This window comes from Emydura macquarii, unplaced genomic scaffold (assembly GCF_026122565.2).
Source record: "Emydura macquarii macquarii isolate MOO-44397 ecotype Brisbane River unplaced genomic scaffold, CSIRO-AGI_Emac_v2 contig_3390, whole genome shotgun sequence".
Lineage (NCBI taxonomy): Eukaryota > Metazoa > Chordata > Testudines > Chelidae > Emydura > Emydura macquarii.
This window is the reverse complement of record NW_027133527.1, coordinates 5,245,608-5,266,888: the sequence shown is the minus strand read 5'-3', so window position 1 is coordinate 5,266,888 and position 21,281 is coordinate 5,245,608. Positions and strand designations below refer to the sequence as shown.

At 45.8% G+C, this 21,281-nt stretch overlaps 1 protein-coding gene across 1 annotated transcript; it reads right to left on the bottom strand.

Annotated features, from left to right (window-relative positions):
* Positions 1-1,017: 1,017 nt before the first annotated feature.
* TBL3 (transducin beta like 3) lies at positions 1,018-20,813 on the bottom strand. The gene is made up of 22 exons (XM_067534252.1): positions 20,652-20,813; positions 19,353-19,404; positions 19,122-19,217; positions 17,333-17,380; positions 15,173-15,314; positions 14,520-14,604; positions 13,257-13,427; positions 12,808-12,883; positions 12,568-12,664; positions 11,704-11,912; positions 11,059-11,200; positions 10,134-10,192; positions 9,155-9,258; positions 8,116-8,266; positions 7,186-7,416; positions 5,964-6,034; positions 4,683-4,839; positions 4,153-4,211; positions 3,548-3,651; positions 2,518-2,589; positions 1,702-1,860; positions 1,018-1,287 (listed from the first exon to the last, which is right to left on the bottom strand). The coding sequence occupies exons 1-22, from the start codon at positions 20,696-20,698 to the stop codon at positions 1,172-1,174; spliced, it is 2,448 nt and encodes an 815-aa protein (XP_067390353.1). The 5' UTR covers positions 20,699-20,813; the 3' UTR covers positions 1,018-1,171.
* Between the last annotated feature and the right edge of the window lie 468 nt (positions 20,814-21,281).

Sequence of the window (21,281 nt, the reverse complement as noted above, 5' to 3'; positions counted from 1 at the left end):
TCTAGTGCTCAGAGAGCAGGGGGTTCGAATAAATTTTCCACTGACTTTCTATATAACCTTGGGCAAGTCACTTTCACCTCTGAGCCTCAGTTTAGCCGCTTGTCACGCCATCATACTTCCCTACTTCAGTGGGGTCTGAGGCTCAAGTAATAGCCTCTAAAGCATGCCACATGGAAGGTGCTGAGCGTACAGAATGAGCACAGAATGTTGTATTTAAAATGGAAATCCACAGGGGACCCAGAGTTCATCAAGCTCAGAATGAAGACAAAACATCTGTTAGTCCTGGAGCACTTGCTGCTGCTCTGGAACGATCAAGCACGTGGTGGCGGGTGAAGTTAGCATTCAGGAAGACCCCATTCCTGAATTTTTTCCTGGTATTTTGCTGTTCATGTCCATGCAACGAAGGTGCAAATTTTGCTTCTGGGTGTTGGAATGCATAGTGGTGCAGACCTGCTGCACTGCTACTGCACAGATAGAGGTTAGCAAGCAGCTCAGTAAAAAGGAGATTTAGGACTTTACCCCTTGCCTAGGCGTTCCTATGACCCTCCAAACAGCTTCAGTAACACAGGTCAACTGAATCCACCCCAGAAATATTGCTTGTATTGGTCTGTCTTTTTCCCTCAGGTAGAATGGAAAGCTGGTAATGCCCGCTCCATGCTCCTTAAATCAGACTCCACCCCTCCCCAGCCAGCCCCAGGTTACCCAAAAGAAAAGGCTGTGTGCTCCAGCCCCCAGTCTACACAGCCACCAGCGAGCTGGAGTTTTAACAAGCTCACCACGAGAGAGGGATGCTTCATCAGAGGTCAACAGAGAGGAGGATGAGCAAAGATACAGGCTGGTGCAGACAGAAATGTGGGTTTGGGATGGTCTCCCACCAGGGTGCAGTGCTAATGACAAGACGACTTTGGCTCTAGAACTGAGCGCTTTGTTTAACAGCAGGAGTCAGACTTGAGAAGGAAACCTCTGCCCTCCTTATCTAGGGCACTGAGGAGACAGCACATAGAGACTGGACTCGCGTTTATAAAATCGAACTTTGAACATTTATTATAAAAATACTCAAACAGCAATGCCGGCTGGGAGAGCCAACTAATCTTAGCGTCCAGCAGTTCAGTCAGTGAGCGTGTTCCTGGCTTGTCAGTCATTCTCAAGACTGCAAGCAGCATATAAATGGTCACAAACTCATGTCCTCGTCCCACTGTGATGCATCTGCTAGTCTCATATTTTGCCACATGAAATCGATGAACATGGAGGCTTGCAATAACCGGCTTAGTCTCTGGAAATGGCGCTCTGCAAAGAGAAAGAAAAAGCATGGCTAAAAACAAAAGTATAAGTTCATTAGGAAAATCAGAGCTAATTCTCTTCTCTGCCCTGGCTGAAAGGAGAGGATGCTGAGTGTGTATCATCTTTACAGACTTTCAGTGCTGATAATACGACGTCAGGAAGCAATTATTTATTCCACATGGCGCTGGTATCAAGATGGAAGGACTGGTGTCCCAGTGCAGACGACAACACTGTTGTACTGTTGTCTACAAGATCTGGGTCTGCGGTGCAGCTCAGAGCCCTGGATCCAGGGCATGGTTGAGATCAGGTGCTGATACTGGGAGAGTTGTTACAGGAGCACCTCTGGATGGATGAGCCATTGAGTGAGAAAACTGTGCCAACATTCTAACTGAGCTGGGATGCTTCTCTTTCGTAACTCACCGGTGTAAGGCAGAAGGGATTCCACAGCAGTTTTAATCCCCTCATACTGCAGGAGAAACTCTGGTGCTTCATGCTGTAGGAAGATTTCAAGGACAGCCTGAGCCTCATGGCAGTTTCGAGAGTTTGTGTTCCATGTCACTGAGAACTTCAGCACAGACTCTACAAAGAAAAGCCAAGAATTCAGAAGGTGTGCAATCCACACACACAGGCTCAAGGGCAACGCCACCTTTTACCAGAGATGCCAGTTTAGGAAGGATCTGTTTTTCTACCTGCCAAGGCAGTTAAGCGTGACTGAGTGACAAGCTGGGGGCCATAGTAACTGTATACAGAGTCCCTCACTGGATTGACTGGGTCACAGGTTGATCGTGAACAACTAATGAGTAACATATGGAAGTGGCCTTCTGAATAGAGAAGGGGGGGGACAGGGATGGAAGTCTCCGGTTCTAAACTCCTGGCTCTGCTCCTAACCCAACTTGAGCAAGTTATTTATTCTCTTATGTGCCTCTATTTCCCCATCTGTAAAATAGGGCTAATAGGACACAGCTGCTCCTAGGAGTGTTATTAAGCTTTCATATACCTGGAGATGGAAGATGCTACAAATGAGCAAACAACCATTGTGTGGCAGAGGTTTACGGCCACAGATCAGGTCGACCTCACAGCTGGAACCTTTACTGACAGAGTAACCCTGAGCTGCAGTTGCACTTGGTGAGGATGGAGTGAATAGAAGGAAGATCCTATTCCTTCTAGTTTCAGTACAGAAAACAAACTTCTAATCTAAAATACTCTTTTAGTCATATGAGCAATAGTTCAGCAAACCTTTCTGGTCCTTCCGCAATCTAAGGATGTTCCTTTCCAAGTTCTCTTTCCCATCGGTTTCCTTCAGGATAGCTAAAGGGGAAATGAAGACAGGAAATAATGGTAATATTAATTTCTAGAAAATAAAAAGGTTAAAATCAAAAGCCAAGTTTTGGAAGTAAAAGCATCCAAATATTTGGGATATTTAATGAGTGTTGCAACACCGTACAAAGGGGTGCTGTTGTGAAAACAGGTGTGCGGCACTATGTCTCTAACTTTCATGTACAACTGCACATGGAAACTGTACCTGCTATTACCAGAATTGCAGGCACAAATCTTAGTAACAGTGTGTTAATCTGGTAAGACTGGGGCACCTAACTTCTCCCAATTCAGACTCTAGAAATTATGGGTATAAAATTGGTCAAAGAAGAGTCACTGACTTCTTGTAAAGGTGAGACAGCTTTAGCCATGGTATAATTTAAAAGTGCACCATGCACCAATGAAAAAGCATGAACGCTAGGCGTGGTTTCTCTGCCAAACTTACTGGGTGTGTAACCCAGGGAAAACCGAACCAGCAACCTGACCCTCAGCACTGTGAAGAGCTGTTTGTGAAGTAACTGCCATGAGCCAGGTGCTCGTTTAAAACGCAGACAAATGCTGCAAAGTAACAATTAACCTCAATAACGATTCTGGTTTCAGGCTGCTGGCTTTGAGGATGAAAGCTACCCTGTCCTCTAACTCAAGGCCCACTGCTCCTGGACAGTCAGGCATTGTGCACCACATTTAGAGGAGCCATCAAGGTTTGTACAGTGCTGTGTTTAACATCTGTCATGCTCTGACCTTTCCTGAGAGACGCTTGTGCTGGGAGATCAGAGGAAAGATTTGCCGTTGTGCACAACGCAGTGGGGCTTTGGTAATTTCAAATCAGAATGTGGATGTGACAAGGAAAGGGGGAAAAAGTGGGAGGCTCCTGTTTTCGGTCTCCTTTTCCTGACAGAAGGGATGATTTGGAAGATACCAGAAAGTACACTGTTTGACAGTGGACACCTACCCTTGATTACGGTCAGCACCGTGTGTGGCCGATCCAAAGAGATTGCCAGCCCTAAAGCTTTCAGGTATTTTTTCTCATGGAGCAGGTTGGAAAGCTCTTGATCTCTGTAACACAGTCAGGAATAAGAGGTTATCAGAGGTTCATTTGCTTGAGAGAACAAAATGTTATGCAAAATATAGCCAATTCATTGGTAACCTACAGATTTAGTGCCAAGGAGTTACTAAAAGTTGGCTTGCCAGTGAAAACCTCAGTGCCCTCATTGTGTGGATAATTATCCTGGCATTATGTTAAAGAGTTTCCCAGGCTACTCTGTGCTGGCTGTCACAGGAGGAAATGATTGTCTGCCTTGGCTTATCTCAGCAGCACAGAACCCTGAAGTTAATTGACTTCCAAGTTAATTGTTATTATACGAAGACTTTATGGGAAGCAAAGATAACCAGCAGTGGATAAAGAGACAAAAAGAGATTATGGGGCAGACAGACTGGTAAACAAATGATTTGCTTTATGAATAGGAAGGAATGGAAAGGCTTTAAGTGCAGTTGCATGGAATGGCACATGATAAAGGGGACTATATACTATCCCAAGTATTGCTCAGGGTTACTCACTTCATAATCTGTTCCTCTTGCTTAGCTTGCTCCTCTTCCAGTTCGATTTCAGTGACATCCTTTAACAAATCAGAACATAACTGCTGTCAGTCTCACTTAAACAGAGTTTGGTTTCCTACTGCCCATTTCAGCAGGAGCCTGTTTTCTGCAGGAAGATCTTTACGTGGGTGTCAAATGCTGAATCCATCTGTTTCCCACATTATTTACAGCACCGAGGAACAGGCCCTTCCTGTCATGGCCACAGCTCCCATTGCTTGCTGCTGGCAGGCTGCTTAGGGCCATTTCCCGTCTCTGCCTTGAGAGAGAAGTGACAGTGCTAGTCTGGAACCTCAGCCAAAATCATCATCTGCCTCTCCCAGTTTTACAGATGGGGAGGATGAGGAAAGGAGAGGTTTAGGGTCACACACAGTGAGTGGCAGAGTTCGGAATAGAACTCAGGCAGCCTGGCTCCTAGTCCAGGGTTCTGACCACTAGACTACACACCCTCCATTCTTTTCTTAAAGCAATGATAGGAAGACCATGTACTATACCTTCCACAGGATGACACAGGAATCGCTGGATGCTGTCACAACCATGTCATCCTGTTTGTTACAGTGAAGACCCCATACTTTATCTTCATGACCGTCTAATGTTTTCACACACTCATTTGTTTTAATCGTCCAGAGTTTCAAGAGACCATCAGAACCGCTTTTGGAAAGGGGAAAGAGAAACCAGACATAAACCCTTTGATTTAAATCAGCAATAGACAGTCCTAGTCTCGCTCTGCTGCATCGTCTGAAGTGATGGGTTTGTAAAAGCGAGACTCTGACAGCACAAAAGGACCCTGTCAGTTAAAAACCATTTCAAACAAAACCAAACGATGTTATTAACATCCCCCTGGGGTGTTCTTTCTACCGTGGCTATTTACATACCCCCGTCATTGCCGTATCTGAGGCACTCAGAATCCAAATGTATTTATACTCCCAGCCCCACTGGGAGACAGGGCAGTGCTGTTATCCCCATTGTACAGACAGGAAACTGAGGCACTGGAAGAGTAAGTGACTTGTCCAGGGACACGCAGGAAGTCTGTGGCCGATATGGGAATTGAAGGGGGTCTCCCAAAGACCAAGGGTTGTGCTTTAGCCACTCTTGAACTAAGAGTTTTAAACTCCAATTTACATCTTGCTATCTATGCCGTGTATTGGCTTTTCCCATTTCTCTCTGTTTGGAAAGTGCAAAGATCATTTATTCAGGTTTTATTTCTGTTTATAATCAAGTAAATGCAGTAAATCCTTTCCTTGATGATTCTGGATTCATTTCCCTTTGGCTGATTAACTCTTCCTCTGCTGCTCATGCCAGCTACAATAGGGAGAAATGCCCCTCCGGAGCTCTCCACATATTGGGTACATCTCACTGTCCCAACAAGTTCAGTGGAGGATCATTGGAACACAGCAGCACAGATGCCTGACTGGAGGACAAAAGCGGTGCAACTACCACTGCAGGAAAGCTCAGCGGAAATTGGGTATTTTCCCCATCAAGGAGAACTTACAATCTGCTTCTGGGAAAGGGCTGCAGTCAAGGTAGCGGGCGCTGACCTCTCTGGTTTCACTGGTTTGAAAACACACCGCCAAATCCAGTGCCAGGGTAAGCAGGCCCAACTCCAGCTGACTTCAATGAGAATTCCACCTGCTTACTCCAGAGCGGTTCCTTGTTTCGTCAGAATCCCATCTGCCAAGCGCACCTCACTGGCTTTTCCAATCAATGACTCAACCTCCCTCTCAAGTTCACTGCATTGGCCTAGCTTCGCTAAGGCTCCTAGAGAAAGGCCATACCTACTGAGCAGTTGTGTCCCACGGCTCACGAAAACGATCTTCAGCACCGAGGCGTCGTGACCTTCAAAAGTCTGGAAATTTTTAAAAAAATATATAAAAAGAAGCAACAGACTGGGTGACAGTCATCCTTGCTGTAAAGCATGTGCCTGCGAAGCCAGAGCCAGGTTACAGGGAGACCCTGCCTCACTATTCGGGGCTAAGAGGCAGTTTGGAAGGATGCTCTTCTTTCATCAGAACTAAATTTGCACCCATGTTCTAGACAAAGAGGTTCCGACAGGCAGACGGCATCCCTGGAACCTGTGTTTTGCTGCAGCGGAAGGAGGTACAGGAGAGTCATAGAAGATGAGGGTTGGAAGGGACCTCCGGAGGTCACCTAGTCCAACCCCCTGCTCAAAGCAAGCCCAACACCAACTATATCATCCCAGCCAGGGCTTTGTCAAGCCGCAGCTTAAAAACCTCTAAAGATGGAGATTCTACCACCTCCCTCGGTAACCCATTCCAGTGCTTCACCACCCTCCTCGTGAAAAATTTTTTCCTAATATCCAACCGAGACCTCCCCCACTGCAACTTAAGACCACTGCAAGAAGAAGGGACACATCCCAGTACTTCTTTTTAGAAGCCTGTAACTGCTTGAACATAGGATCCAAGGTTAAAACCCACCTGGGATGATCAGAGCAAGGCATTTATGTTAACTGGATCAATCAGCTGCTAAAAGGTTGAGTCACCCGCCTATAGTGTCAAGCAGACATTAAGATCTAGGTGAGAGAACACCACGTGGGGATCATGGCAGTGCGGCTGCTTAGTAATCTAAAAGTAGGAGCATGCCGTAAGAAGGGTACAATTAAGCATCTACCTCCTTGTTCTAATAAGACAGACTGGGGAGATATTTCTCCATTGAAGACCAAGAGTCAAATCAAATCAGTTCTATGCCCATTTCCTTCAAGGACCTGCCTGTGTCAGGCCAGTCCATCCCTCTTTCCAAAGATGGAATATGTCTACCCTCTCCAACCAGCCCACACTGGGGCAGTGCCAAGGGGCTTATAGCCTGTGCACGTCTCAGATCCTGAAGGCCTGGAGAACAAGTCCAGGCCTGAACAGTGTTTCCCTCATCGTGGCAGTATCGTTAAACTTCTGCTAGTCTGGCTATTTGGAGCAGCCCTGACAAATCTCTGCTACATTCAAGGGTTTGTCCGCACGACCCAGGAGTTTGAATTTTCATTACCTTCAGACAGCTGAAGTCGTGAAGACCCCACAGCTTCACAGAGCCATCTGCTGAGGAGGTGGCCAACACCTGATCCACAGGAGAAAACTGTACGCACCAGATCCCACGCTTATGTCCTGAGAAGATGCCCATCAGAGAGCAATCAGGACAGGACCACAGCTTGGCTGTCCTGTCCTGTGAGCCAGTGGCAATCAGTTTGTCATTTGGAGAGACGGCCACACTATTTATATCCTACAGCAAGTCAAACAAAAGGCGCAATCAGTGAAATTCTCTTGCCAGCATTAACCAAACACCTGGTTAGCCCAAGGCAGAGAATGGAAGAGTGAAAGAGATTGAAGTTCAGGCTACGTTCATTCTGAGAACTCAAGAATCACCTTCATTGTTTCTGGGCCTTTTCCTGTTTTACAGCTAGCATATCTGACAGGATCTATTCTCTTACAGCTCAACTAGAAGCTAAATAAAATATTTCCCATGATGCGTTCTTCCCACCACATGAGATCTTTCCTTTGGTGCAGCTATTCTAGATCAGTGCTTATAGGTAGGTGCCCCCAAGCCAAGTCCCACTGACTCTGTCAGACTCAGACAGAGTTTGTTGTACTGAACTGTGAGATTCATAGAGGAGAACTAAAACATGGGCATGAAAGGCACAGAAAAAGAGAGGGCAGAAAAATACATGCCCTCTCTTGAATTATTTTCTTTAGAGAACGGAACAAATAATTTCCAGGGAATTTCCCTAGCCTCCACCTCACAAAGTCCCTGATCTTCCTTGTCTGGTGTCAGAGGAAGCTATTTCATCATGCATGTTATTGCCTGTAATCCACAAATGTATGTTTTACAACATCCTGAACCATGCTGGCAAAGGCACTCAAAGCACAGAGCACAAGAACTGCCTCACTGAGCTTCCAAAGAAAAAGCCCGCTGACATTTTACCTTGTCGTGACCCCTCTCAGTCACTTGGGCATGAAGGATTTCAGGACTGGAGATCAAGCCCGCTTTTGCTTTGGCAGTGAGGGACTCAGAGAGATTCCAGACCTTGATTGTACAGTCTTGGCTGCTGGTGACTACAAAGCTCTCTTTCATTCTGGAAGTGGGAAGGGCAGAGGGAGAGATATGAAAAGGAAAAATGTCAAATACAGTAAAGCAAAACAATTGCTTCACCTGCGCAGAGAAAAGGGCTTTTCTTTCTCTAGTGCCATCCTACGCACTCAGTTGGGATTTCAAACAGCTAAGAGTTTTAATGTTTTCAAAAGCTTCAGTTATTTTCATTTAAATCCTTACGACAGCCCCCAGCAGTTCAGCTCTTCGCCACAGGCACTGTTGTTCCTCTGGACTAACCATCATTTAATGCACTGCAGCTTTTGAATACAGAAATTGGACTTCAAAAAGGAACAAATGTGAAGAAAGGAGAAGATTCTATAAACAGGCAAGATTTCCCAGCATGTTCTATTCTCTGTGTGTTTTTCCTCTGCCCCAACCCCTTCCCTCTCTAATTCACAGTAATGTAATCCAGTAGCTAGCCAGATCAAGGCTCCTGCAGCTTTTTGTTCTTCTAGACCAGTGGTTCTCAACCTATTTACCATTGTGGGCCGCATTACGCAGCTCTCTCTGTGTTGTGTTATGTTATGTGGGCCACATCCACACAACATGTACACTACCTGTATGGCTCTCAGGATGTCACATGGGCTGCAGCTATGTGCTGACTGGGCCGCAAGTGTCACAGGTTGAGAACCACGTTCTAAACAAACCTGAACCAGGTGGACAAAGAGGAAAATCGCAATTACAAGAGCTGGGAGTGGTGCGGCAACAGGGTGGGCCAAAGATCTTTCTTCCAACTTGATCACATTACAATTCACCAGGTTCACCCTGACTGGCCTGAGACACCACAGAGGCAGCGGCCTTAGTTTACAAAGATAGTGGTTTCTTCATTCTGGGCACCAAGCACAAGTAAGAAGAACGATGCCTCCGTTACCTTGAGCAGGAAAGTGCACCCACTCCATGGGCATGACCCAATCCTTCAGCCACGCAGACCACCTCGCCTGCTTTATCCATCCTCCACACCCGGATGCTTCTGTCCTGAAACAGGAAAGGAGGAAAGCGCTTATACTTTTCTGACAAGTGAGCAGATTAGTATTACAACAGCCAGTGTGCATGGTATTGTCTGCTTTGAAAAAAACAAAAAACAAAAACAAATCGATGTTTGCAGTCATTCTGTCGTCATCTCAGGGCACAGACACATGGAGGGCTGCCCTGTAACGAGGAATTCCAGCTTACAGGTCCAAGCGATAGTCACAGAATCATAGAAATGTAGGGCTAAAGAGGCTAAGTCCACCCTCCTGTGCTTCAAAAACATCTGACAGGAATTCCAAAACCTCCCATGTAAGCTTTCCCAGTGCTCAACTGTTCTTAGAGTCAGAAAATTATCTTAATATCCAGCTGAAATCTCCCTTACTGCAAACTAAACTAGACCCATTAAAATGAATTTTAATTTGAATGGAAAGTTAAAATTGACATTAATTACTTCCTTTTGGAGCATGGTGAGCCAGCCTGCCCTTTGTCTCTTTACCTGTCATTGATGCTACAGACTGCTCCCAGCCACACTGAACAGCTCGCAGCCCATGTGCGGAGAGAGATGCTTACTAAGGGTGGCACAAATACTGAAGATCCAAGGAAGATAAAATAACTTTGATTTACTGATGGACCAAGATAATAAAAACCAACCCATGTTTTTCTAAGGACAATGTTAAAAAAAATGATAGGAATAAGGAAACAGTTTAAAAAGCGCACTGAAATCTCTGCATTTCAAAGGTGGGGTGGACAGAAGTTTCCCCTCAGTACTACAAAAGCCCTTTCCAAAAATCTATGGTGATGAGCAAGAAAAGGGCCCACAAAAATAAAGATCACTGTAAGCAACGTGCCTTACTCAGCACACCCAGAAGGAAGTGTATTACCTTAGCGCAGCTACAAAACATCAAGCCCTTTCTGAAGACATCCAGGGCAAGAACGGTTTCTGAAAGGAAAGACAGCAGCCATTATTATTCATCATTGGCAGCGCCTAGGAGCCCTCAGCGTGGACCAGGGGCCCATCGTCCAAGGTATGGTTCAAACAGACTAAAAAGATGACCCCCGCTCTGAAGAACTTACAATTTAAGTTTAAAACAAGAGACACCAGATGGGGCAGTGCAAGGGAACGCAGAGAATAGGGGCCAGCTTGCTAAGCAGTGGTCCCAGCCTGACCGCTCTCAAGTTGCTGTGATGGCTATGAAACAAAAGGGGAGTTTTAAGAAGGGTTTTGAAGGATAATGAGTTTTGTGGATGTTTCTGGAGAGCACCTCCCACGCAGGAGGGGCAGCAACGGACTATTGTATGCAGACAACAGAAATGCACGGAATAATGCAGAGTCCACTGCCTTGAGGGGGGTGGGAAGCTCTGCGGGACTTAAAAATACCCCCACCGAGTTCTGCCATTTGCTAGCAAGCACCTGGCTAACTTTGTGGAACTGGCATGATTTGATTTGACACTGGCAGTCGCAAGAGGCATTCACACTCAGTGCCAGGCCCCCTCCACCCAGCCCCACCGCCACCCCCACGCTATTTAAATGTAAGTGGATTTCAGGGCTGGCGAAAGATACTAAACCAACAACCCAGGAGAATAAAGGCTTCTCTTTATAGAAACAGGGACAGCACGGAAAGCAGTGGGAGCTTCCCACATGCACCGCCTGCAGACCAGATGCCTCCACCCTGCTCTGGAGAACTAGAGGGCACTGCTGCCTCAATACAGATGAGTCTTGGGAGGAGAGAAGCCAATTCGAGGGGTGACCCAGACAGTCTCTTTCTGCCCACCACAGAGTTGACAAGTCTCTAGGTCTCTGCATACCTGTGTGGCCATACAGGATCTGGCAGTGGGATGTCGCTATCTGAAAGACTTTCAGCTGAGGGCTGTTGGTCGCCACAACAATGTGAGAGTCAGTAGGGCCAAGGAACCGCACATCCAGAACCTCATCGTTGTAACCTGCGAACTGAGGGCAACGAAACAAGAGACAGCTTAACAGGCAAGGAACTAGCTGGTGAGAGAAGACCGATAGCACTGCACTACTGGCCGACAGCAAGGAATCTTTTATTTGGTGTCATGCTTAAAAAAAAAAAAAACCTGAAATATCACAGCTTCCGTTTAAATACATAAATATTTAAGGACATGGAGCATTGCTCGACGATCTATCCTTCATTGCCCTTTCGTCTGTGTTTCGTTTCTTTAAGAAGAAATCCCTGCAAAGAACCATCTTTAACTCCTGATGCCAAGTCTGGTTCTTACTGCCTGGCTCCAATTCAGTACAATGCTAAGCTATCCCATAGCAACCTCCTCAATGAACTTGTGCTCTGTGCATCCTGGGTAGCAAGGAGAAAAGGGTAGCAATAGCTGGGGAAGATGGAACTATTAGGCAAAATTGTGTCATTGGACATGGAGATGTCCCAAGGCCTGGGTGCTGGAAGAGAAGAGGCACTGGGGTTTGGTACATGGTACCTGCTTTCTCAGCTGAAGCGTCTGGGCATCGTAAAAGAGGATATTATGCTCAGCAGTCACAGTTGCAATCTCATTTTTCCCGGACACCAGCATGCAGTGTGTCAGACTGTGTTCGCTGCCCTCTTCCTCCTTGGCGTCCGCACGTTGGTAGGGCACGGGCTGGGTGTACACGCAGGCAGCTGTGGCCGCTTCCCAGATGCGCAGGATCCCTAATGCATGGGATGTAGACTGCCTGTAAGTGGCATTGTTACCTGCTCAGAAAGGTCCTCTCAGGCGTATCCACTCAAAATCCAGCCTTGTCTAGAGAAGACAGCTGTGCTGCTTTAATTAAAGGTGTGATTTTTAAATTGATGTAATTACATGGATGTGAAAGGCTGTGTGGACGCTTAGTCTGGTCTAAACCAGACTTATTTCAGGTTAGCTAAAGTTGATTAGGAACAGGTTTAAGCTAAACTAAAATAAGGCACTCAAAGTGACGTGTCCACACAGGGGTTCACACTGGTTTAAAACTTAATTTCATTTAAACCAGTGCAATTTTCTCATGTAAACATGACCCCTAACACAGAAGGTGTTTTCTAAATTAAATCTTGACTATCAAATCTGAGCAGGCCTTAATACCTCACCCATCACTGTGGTATCTTGACTGTAAAAGCTTAGCAGAGAGCGAGTGAGGGAGAAGTTGCTGCCCTAAATATCCAAGAGTTCCAGAACAGGCTCACTGAATTGGACCTGGAGTTTCAACAGACACAAGACAACGGGAAAGGCGCCATGGGCTGGCAATGGCTGGACACAGAGTGGAGTTTACTCCTTCTTAACCCCGAGTCTGGCAGTGACAGGACAGGAAATTCCACAGGGCTCACTCACCTTTGCTGCCCGCTGTGAGAAAGTGAAGCCCTTGTTTCTTCACGCCTAACTGTGAGAAATCTCCGTCCCCAGGTAACAATACTGCAGCCTCCACACTCTACGAGAGACATTGGCAAACCGTGAGGCGGACCCACCTTGAAAGGTATGTAGAATTTAACAGCCTGCCTGCCTGCCTACTTGGAATCATGAGTGGGTCCTCTCCTGACTAGAGGAAAACCACCACTGGGATAGTAATCTCACCTCATACAGAGGGATGGTCCTCTTGGCTTCTCTTGTTTTCAGGTCCCATACCATACAGACTTTATCACGACCAGAGCTGCAACAAAGGTTATAAAGAAAATGTCACTAGCAGCACCTTCCAGCCAAAAATCAAACTCAGACATGGAGTTGTGGATAGTCAACCACTCTGTAGGTCAGGCATGATGAACCAAGCCACACACATCCCTATGAGGCAGTTCAGTATTAGCTGCAATTTACACATGGGGACACAGAGGCATGGAGCATGATTAGGTGAAACCCAGACCCTCAATCTCTCTCTCCCTTGGAGCCCCAACTGAGCCTCCATGTGCTGTACGGTCACCCCTTCCTTCCTTGAAAAAGCAAAGCCCATGGGCAGCAGGAGAACACCAGGTGTTTCTTGGAGAAGGGGGAATCTGAATGGAGATTTGATAAGCCCATAACAAGTTTACCTGATGAGTGTGTTCCTATCTGCAGCAAAAGCCAGAGACGTGACAGCACTGTAGTGGCCGTCGAGAGAGGCGATACACTTGCTGGATTTCAGGTCCCAGATCCGGATTTTATAGTCCATCGAGGAGGAGAAGAGCTGCAAGCGGGAGATATCGGGATGGAACTCGACAATGCTAGCCAGGGAGAGAAAGAGAGACACTCACATAATGCAGGCCCAAGCCAACCAGCGTTGTCTGATGCGGAAATAACATCAACATGTATCATCTATGCGAGATCATTCACATTAGCTGAACTTGCTTTAAATTACTGACCTCCTTTGTGGAATCTCATCTATGCACAGCCTGGCCACTCGGAAAATTTACCATAGGTCTTTGCCTTGGGAAATGCTCTAACGAGTCCATAAATTGTCAATTGTAGGAGCCACAGAATTCCTTAACCACATCATCTCCCTCCCTATCTTTTCCTCCCAAAGCAACAGCCAGGTGTAGCGTTGGTCCTCCTTTAACATATCAAAAATCGGACCTGCTCAGGACAGTCATTTGCATCCCACTTACCCAGAATGCTCTTCTTACTCAGTCATCTCTGGATAATACCAATGACCAGACTGGGATGGTGCCAAAAGGATCAGCACTGATTATAATTGTACAGCAAGATCATCATTCTATTTTTAATACTTCTCTCACCCGAGATTAAATTATAAAACTTGAAATAACATAGAAACTGCATGCAGCAAACACTTTACCCAGCACTGAAATGCTGCCCCCTCTGAGTTGGCATGTAGCAGCTGTTTAGAAGTGCACAGCAACACTACACAATAATTTAGGTCAGACAGAAAAATCCTGTGTCCAAAGGAAAGTACAGGAGGGAGATGTAATTATAAGATTTGGAATTTAGCCAGGATACCAGGGCTATCACTCTTATTTTTAAGAAATGTGCTTTGAGATCTTTTCAGTTACCACAAGGCTCGCTATCACCAGGCTGGAGCACTGGATCAGTACTAGCTCAGAAGGCCTGCTTTTGGGTTAGTTTTTATGTACTAAAATTACAGGATGGGGAATCTCCTCCCTGCTCTTCTCACATGCTTAACATCCATAAATCTTAAGCAAGTTTGCTACGCTAATGGAATCAGGGTCACAAACCCAGATCCCCAAGCTGCTGCTCCTTATTTCAGACAGAACACGTGGGTGGAATTTCAGTGTTTTGGTAAAACTGTCTCTGCTAGTTTCCCTAACTGAAAAGGGAGGATAAGAGGATTTTCTCCTTACTGTACAACCCCCGAAGATCCTTTCAGGTTATGCGTGCAGTACTGTTTGATTACATCCCAGATCTTAATGGTGCTGTCACAGCCACCTACAAGAAGAAAGGAGATGAGGGAATTAACAACAGAAAGGGGCACACAGCAAGGCTGGAACATGAGCAGTGGTATCAGGTTACAAAAGCAGAAAGGAGAAATGAGAAAGAACAGCTAGTTACAACCACCTCCAGAGAGGTTCCATGGGTTACAGAACATCGCATTTTCAGAGGAGTTTAAGCATTAACTCAGGTACAGTGACTGTCCTTACTCAGCGATGAGGACCCCGAGACACGGAAAAGTTAAAGGACTCGCCCAACCTCCCTACCCCAGAGTCAGTTTCAGAGCTGGGATTTCAGCTCAGGAATTTCTCGTGGTCCCAGCACAGTTCTGGAAACGAGACAAGCTGTCTCTCTGGGTGCATATAACTATTTATTGAATTTTCAATTAATAATATATTTTTTACATATTGCAAGAAGATTGTTTTTGTGATGAAATGGCCTAAGTTCTGTGATGTTAGACAGTGACCCTGGTGTTTGAATGAAATCAAGAGAGAACTCGATAGCCTCTTAAGACTTTGCTGTTAAAAACAGACTCCCCCGTTGCGACCCTGAAGTCAGACTATACCTGTGGCCAACAAAGTGGAAGTGGAATCAAAGATCATGGTGGCCACTGGTGCCGTGTGCATTGCTTTCCATGTACGTGTACATTTGTTCTGTCGCCATTCCCACTGCTTTAACAGCAACGCTCGGCTTCCCGTCACAAGAACCTAACAGAAACATACAGCAGGAAAAAGAGGAAAATACAGAGATTAAGTTAGCTAGTAAGTACATTCAAATTCTGCATTATGTTCACAACAAAATTTAGAAAACCAATAGACAGACAAAAGCCAGGAAAATTCAGTTACCAAAAAGAAGCTAATTGTGAAACTAATTTATTTCTCAGCTTTTTTTATTATGGCAAAAGCCATATAAATAATAAACCCATATAAAAATATAAGCACATCAGGATGCACTGGACAGAAATGCAATTCTATAATGCCATAAACAGATAAAATTCTCTCCTCTCTCTCTCTTTATATATATATCAGGTAAGTTTAGAAGCAACTGCTAAGCTTTATAGATAAACAAAGATATAGATAACAAACACCTAATAAAGGCTACAAATTCACCGTAGTTGTGAGACGTGCAAGTTCATAAAATTTCGCAGTAACCTAGAATAATAAACAGTGACGGAAGAAGATACAAAAGGGACATACACTAAATTAGTACAACCAAAAAGGCCTACTATTATAACTCAATGACTGTGTTAAAATTGTGCCTGGTAAACAAGAGAAGGGTGGGACCAGAAATTACTGGATCAAAATTGATGTGTCAGAAATTAGGCCTAATTAGTAAACAAAACAACGAGGGAATGGGCTATTCCACTGATCACTCCCCTTTGGGGTCCTCAAACGAAAAAAAAAAATTGGGGGGAAAAAAAATCAAGCTGTCTAACAACAGCTGCTGGCTGGGAGACAGATGAAACAGAAGCTAACTACACTGGCATTGCTGCCACTCCCACCATCTTCTGGGACCCTGGGATCCATCATGACACCATTGGGCCGTTGTCATCCTGATCCTGAGAGATATCCTGACATGCCCAGACCAGGCCAGAGAGAAAGACCAAGATGACATCACCTCCACTGGCTCTGGCTAAATTCTGAATGCCACTTGGGATGCGAGACTTTGGTTCCTGCTATCATCTTCATCCCGTTTAGGTGTTCTTTTTCTTCCCCACCTTCCTTCTCCTTTTTCTTACATCTTTCCTTTTGTCTTCTGTCTAACAAGCACTTGACTTAGCCAGCCAAGACTGTATTTTTTGCCACATTGCTGTAAGGCTGTGACGAAAGAGGCAGTTAAAAGCAATGCCCTGAACAGCTTGCTGCTGGTACAAGTTTGCCAGGTCTTCGAGTGGCTGTTGACACTGTGTGCCTATGTTCCTCCAGCAGTGAGGCTGCAAGTGAAAGTCAACACCAAAGACAGAGGCTGCACTTTCTCTCTACTATTCTCTTCTCTTCCCTCTTGTGAGTTTGCCTCGTTTGTCTTTCTCTTTTCCTCAAAAAAGACAGTTATTACTACCTTTAAAATGTTAAAGCTGTTAAAACGAAAGCCTTATTTAATACTTTACATTTCACATCCTTTTGTAGTTTTTCTTTCTTTTCTGTATCTTTAGTGAAAGGTTAAAAAAATTAGCCATGTTTGCCAGGGTACTAAGCAAGCAGACATCTCTGTATATGAAACCCCAAACTTTGTTTAAAACTGTTCAGTGTTGGCCAGTGACTGGGTCATGTTAACATCTTTGACTCTTTGGGCCCATATAATCCATCAAAATTAATACCACGGGCATATCTGCAAGAATGAATCACACACACACCCACGCACACAGAAGGACAGAGTGAGATTTTTGAGACAGGGACCACATCCCTGTGTGTTTGCTCTGAGCTTGCCACAATGAAACTTCAATTCAGATTGGGATCTCTGTAACAATCATTAAATAATATTCCCTTTACTTTATACAGGACACAAGTTTATTGGAAATGGTAATAGAGAGCATACACAATTAATTAGAAAATCATGTCATAGAAATTAAAGATGGGAGAGTCCAATCAGACCCCACTTACACCATTCATCCGTCATGAGTGCACCATGATTGCACGCAGAACGCTCTCCAGGGCTGACATGCTTATTTATGAGACCTACTAAAGTGGGAAGGGAAAACAAGGAGCAAGTGTAACTTGTCACATACCTCATCATCGGGGCTAAGAACAAATGATGTAATGTCCTCTTGATCATCCTATAAATGGAAGAAAAAGGCAGTTAAATCATCTGTGCAATATTTTTAAATGCCACATTGCCCTAGTCTCTTTACAGATTTTACACAGCTTACACATGCTAAATTGCTGCTTCTTCACTGAGTGTGCGCTTCATCACAGAATGTCCTGCAGAGAAAACTCAAGAACACCCATGAACAAATAAGATTTACAAGACTGGGGTACACTGTACAGGGCTAAGGAATCATGGTTCCCACAATGATACATTTCCTTCCCTGACTGAGTAGTTCCAACCTGTGGTCGGGGACGGGGACAGGGACAGAAACGGGTGAAGTGTGTGAGTGAGAGATCTTCCTAGGGAGCTGCTTCTAGCTTTCATTTAACTCATATCACTGTCAAGTGAAGACTCTTAATTTCAGCTGCAATCCAAAGATGAACAATTTCCAGTGAGGCTGTTCACAGGCAAGTTTCCTACTCTGGCCAGAGGCTTCCACGCTGACTATATTGCTTCAGCCCACCAGGATGCATGTCCACAAGCACATCTCACCACCTACATTACATGGGGTCTGGAGTTTGAGACCAAATCCAGTCCTCCATGATAAACAAGTACATAAGAACTGCCATGGTGGGTCAGATCAATGGTCCAGCTAGCTCAGTATCCTGTCCTCTGCGAGTGGCCAGTACCAGACACCTCAGAGGGAATAAACAGAACAGGGAAATTTTGAGTGATCATTTCCCCTGTTGTCCAGTCCTAGCTTCTGGCAGTTGGGGGTTATGGGACACCTGGAGCATGTGATTGCATCCTTGACCACCTTGGCTAATAGCCTCTGATGGACCTATCCTCCATGAGCTTATCTAATCCTTTCTTGAACCCTGTTATACTTTTGGCCTTCACAACATCCCCTGGTAACGAGTTCCACAGGTTGACTGCACTATGTGAAGAAGTACTCCCTTTTTTCTGTTTTAAACCTGCTGGCCTATTAATTTCATTGGGTAATTTCTGGTTCTTGTGTTATGTGAAGGGGTAAATAACACTTCCCTATTCACTTTCTCTATACCATTCATGATTTTATAGATCTCTATCATATTCCCCCCCCAGTCATCTCTTTTCTAAGCTGAACAGTCCCAGTCTTTTTAATTTCTCTTCATATAGAAGTTGTTCCATATCCTGATAATTTGTGTTGCCCTTCTCTGCCCCTTTTCCAATTTCAATATATCTTTTTTGAGATTGGGTGACCAGAACTGCATGCAGTATTTAAGGTGTACCAGGGATTTTTATAGTGGGCTATGATTACACAGATCCCACTTGGATGGGTAGAAAAGTGGTTCATTCAAGAAGAAAAACTGTGTCTAGTACAAGAGTACTGGGAAAAAAATACATTCCCTTTCATTCCATGCACAGACAGTGTTCGTTCATGGAAACTCAGTACTGCTTCTTTGCACCATTGAAAGAGGCCCTCTTTCATAGCAAGACATGAAACTATATTAGCCACTTTCTAGCAAGAACTAAACTTCGAAAATATTTTCAAATCTCACTGTAGCCGGGAACATAGCAAATAAATAATATATCTCTCTGGATTCAGATACATTTCTTATTCTTCAATGCTCAAACTTTCTTCTCAATGCCTTTAGACGAATGCCCCAGTAGTAAAGGTAAAATACCCTTGGAAAGTCATTTGAAAATATTGAATTAAATACATCACACATTAGTAGATAAATGTTAATCTAGAAAACTTCCGTTAGTTTGATTTTGCATCATCTTACCTGCTCGATGCTGTGAACAAGAGCGCCCGTTGCTATGTCCATTATATTTAGTTTCGTCCCACAGGGGCAAAACATGTGTTTTCCATCTTGGCTTATCTGGGGGAAAAAAACCACAAAGTCTATGGCATCCAAAAGAGAACTGATGTATGTTTTTATGCATTAATACCGGCACCTCATTGTTTACTTTCCTCCCCCAAGATTGCAATAAAAGAATTAGGGGTTTGGCATTACCTGAACTTTCCCTCCTTTGTAGAAAGGCTCAATTTTCCTAGACACTGCATAGCTGAAAGAAGAAAACGGAACACAAACAGAGGAACAGTTAAAAATAGATTGATTTGTTTACACCATTTGCATTACCAGCACTGCCAAGTGATTATAGAAATGCAGGAACACTACATTTACACATCATACTAGAAATAAACTTGCTAGAAAAATAGTAGCTAAATAAATATCAGAAAATAAAAAAGACCAACATGTGCTATGTATAGAAAGAAATGGATTATCTGAGTCATGCCAGCAATGTAAATTACAGTAAAATGCTTCTAGTAACTGCTCACATCTATTCCTGAAACATCTTTTCCTTTATGAATCCCTGCTTCAAGCTTGTGAAGACAAGGGAGTCCAAGAACAAACTACTTTGGATTATTAAGAACTATTTGATTGTTTTGCACAGGAACTAGGTTCAAATAGAGATGCATTACCCCACTAAAAGCGTCAGAGGCTGACAGAGCAAACGTCCTACTGAGACAGCATTTTAACCGCCGGTAATTCCGTGTGCATCATGTTATGTTTAAGTGATCTGGAACAAAAACTTTGCTTCTGCTGCAGCCCTGTAAAACAGACCCCTGGGCACCAGATCTGCTCACTTGCCCTGTTAGGGCAGTGATGATAAACGCTGTTAAAAACCTAGAGACTGTAACAGACGATAAGATCCTGTCGAAAAGGGGGTTGACAAATCGTGCAGTTCTCTACAGAAGGGAATCCTTCGCTATCAAATCTACCCAGCTGTTCTGTAAGGAGATGAGACCAACCTGCCGGGGTAGAAACCCCTCGCTCCCAAGGCGTTCCGCGGGTGCCAGTAAATAACAGCTAAGAGGCGGCACCGGTGCTCGGTGCAGGAGCAAGGGAGGGGAGCCAGGGGATGGCTGTGGGTGGTTCTCAGCCGGCTGGGGGGGAAGCAGCTGGTATCTGCCAAGCGGGACGTCAGGTCTATGCTGACAGCAAGCCAGGCTTGTCCCAGCCCCAGACAACCACCCACGGCCTGGCACCTGCCGGGCAGACCCCCACCGCAACACCAGGGCTCTCCCCACGGCACCCCCGCCCCGGGGGGGTGGCACGGACGGGCCTCTCCCCCATGGCGGCAGCACCAACACAGAACCTCCCCCCGCCCCCAAAGGGCTGTCCGGATCCCCCTTTGACACGAGCTGCCCCACGGGCCCCCCTTCTCCCCTAGAGGCCTCGCCCCACGGCCCCCCCTTACCCCCTAGGGATCTGAGCTCGCCCCTAGGAGCCGAGCCCCGCCCCGCTCACTTGGATTTGAAGCGCACGGGGGCGCTGCCGGCGCGAGGAGCCGCCATGCTCCCGCTGGGCCCCCCCCGCCTCAGCGGTTCCGGACTCTCTCGCCTCCCCACCCCCGCTGGCCGGCGGGCAGCGCAGTCACCACACGTGCGGTGCTGGCCGGGGCTCTGACGTTGCCAAGGAGAAAGATGTCGTCACTTCCGGCGCTCCTACATGACGTCACTAACCCCCCGCCGCCGCCATGTTGAGACTGGGGCGGGGAGGGCGGCTGAGCTGGGGGGGGGGGGAGAATGGGCACGGCGGGGTTAGCGGCGCGTGCACTCACAGGGTGGGGGATGGGCCGGCTCCTTCCCGCCCCCGTGCGGCCATCTCGGGGAAGAAAGAACGGGCTAGGCTTCAGGCTGCTCTAAAAGCGAACTTGGGGAAGGTGCATGGTGGGGCAGCTCGCTCTGCTCCTACAGATCCTGCACCTAGCAAGTTGTTTCCCGGGCTAGTTAATGAGACCAAACTTCTGGTAAGCCAGTGTTTCATTACTCACACACACACACACACACACACACAAGCAAACCCGACACCTGCAAAACCGCCCTCCACTAGCAGCAGCTACAGCGCTGAAACCTTTTAAGTTTGCCCTGTTGTACA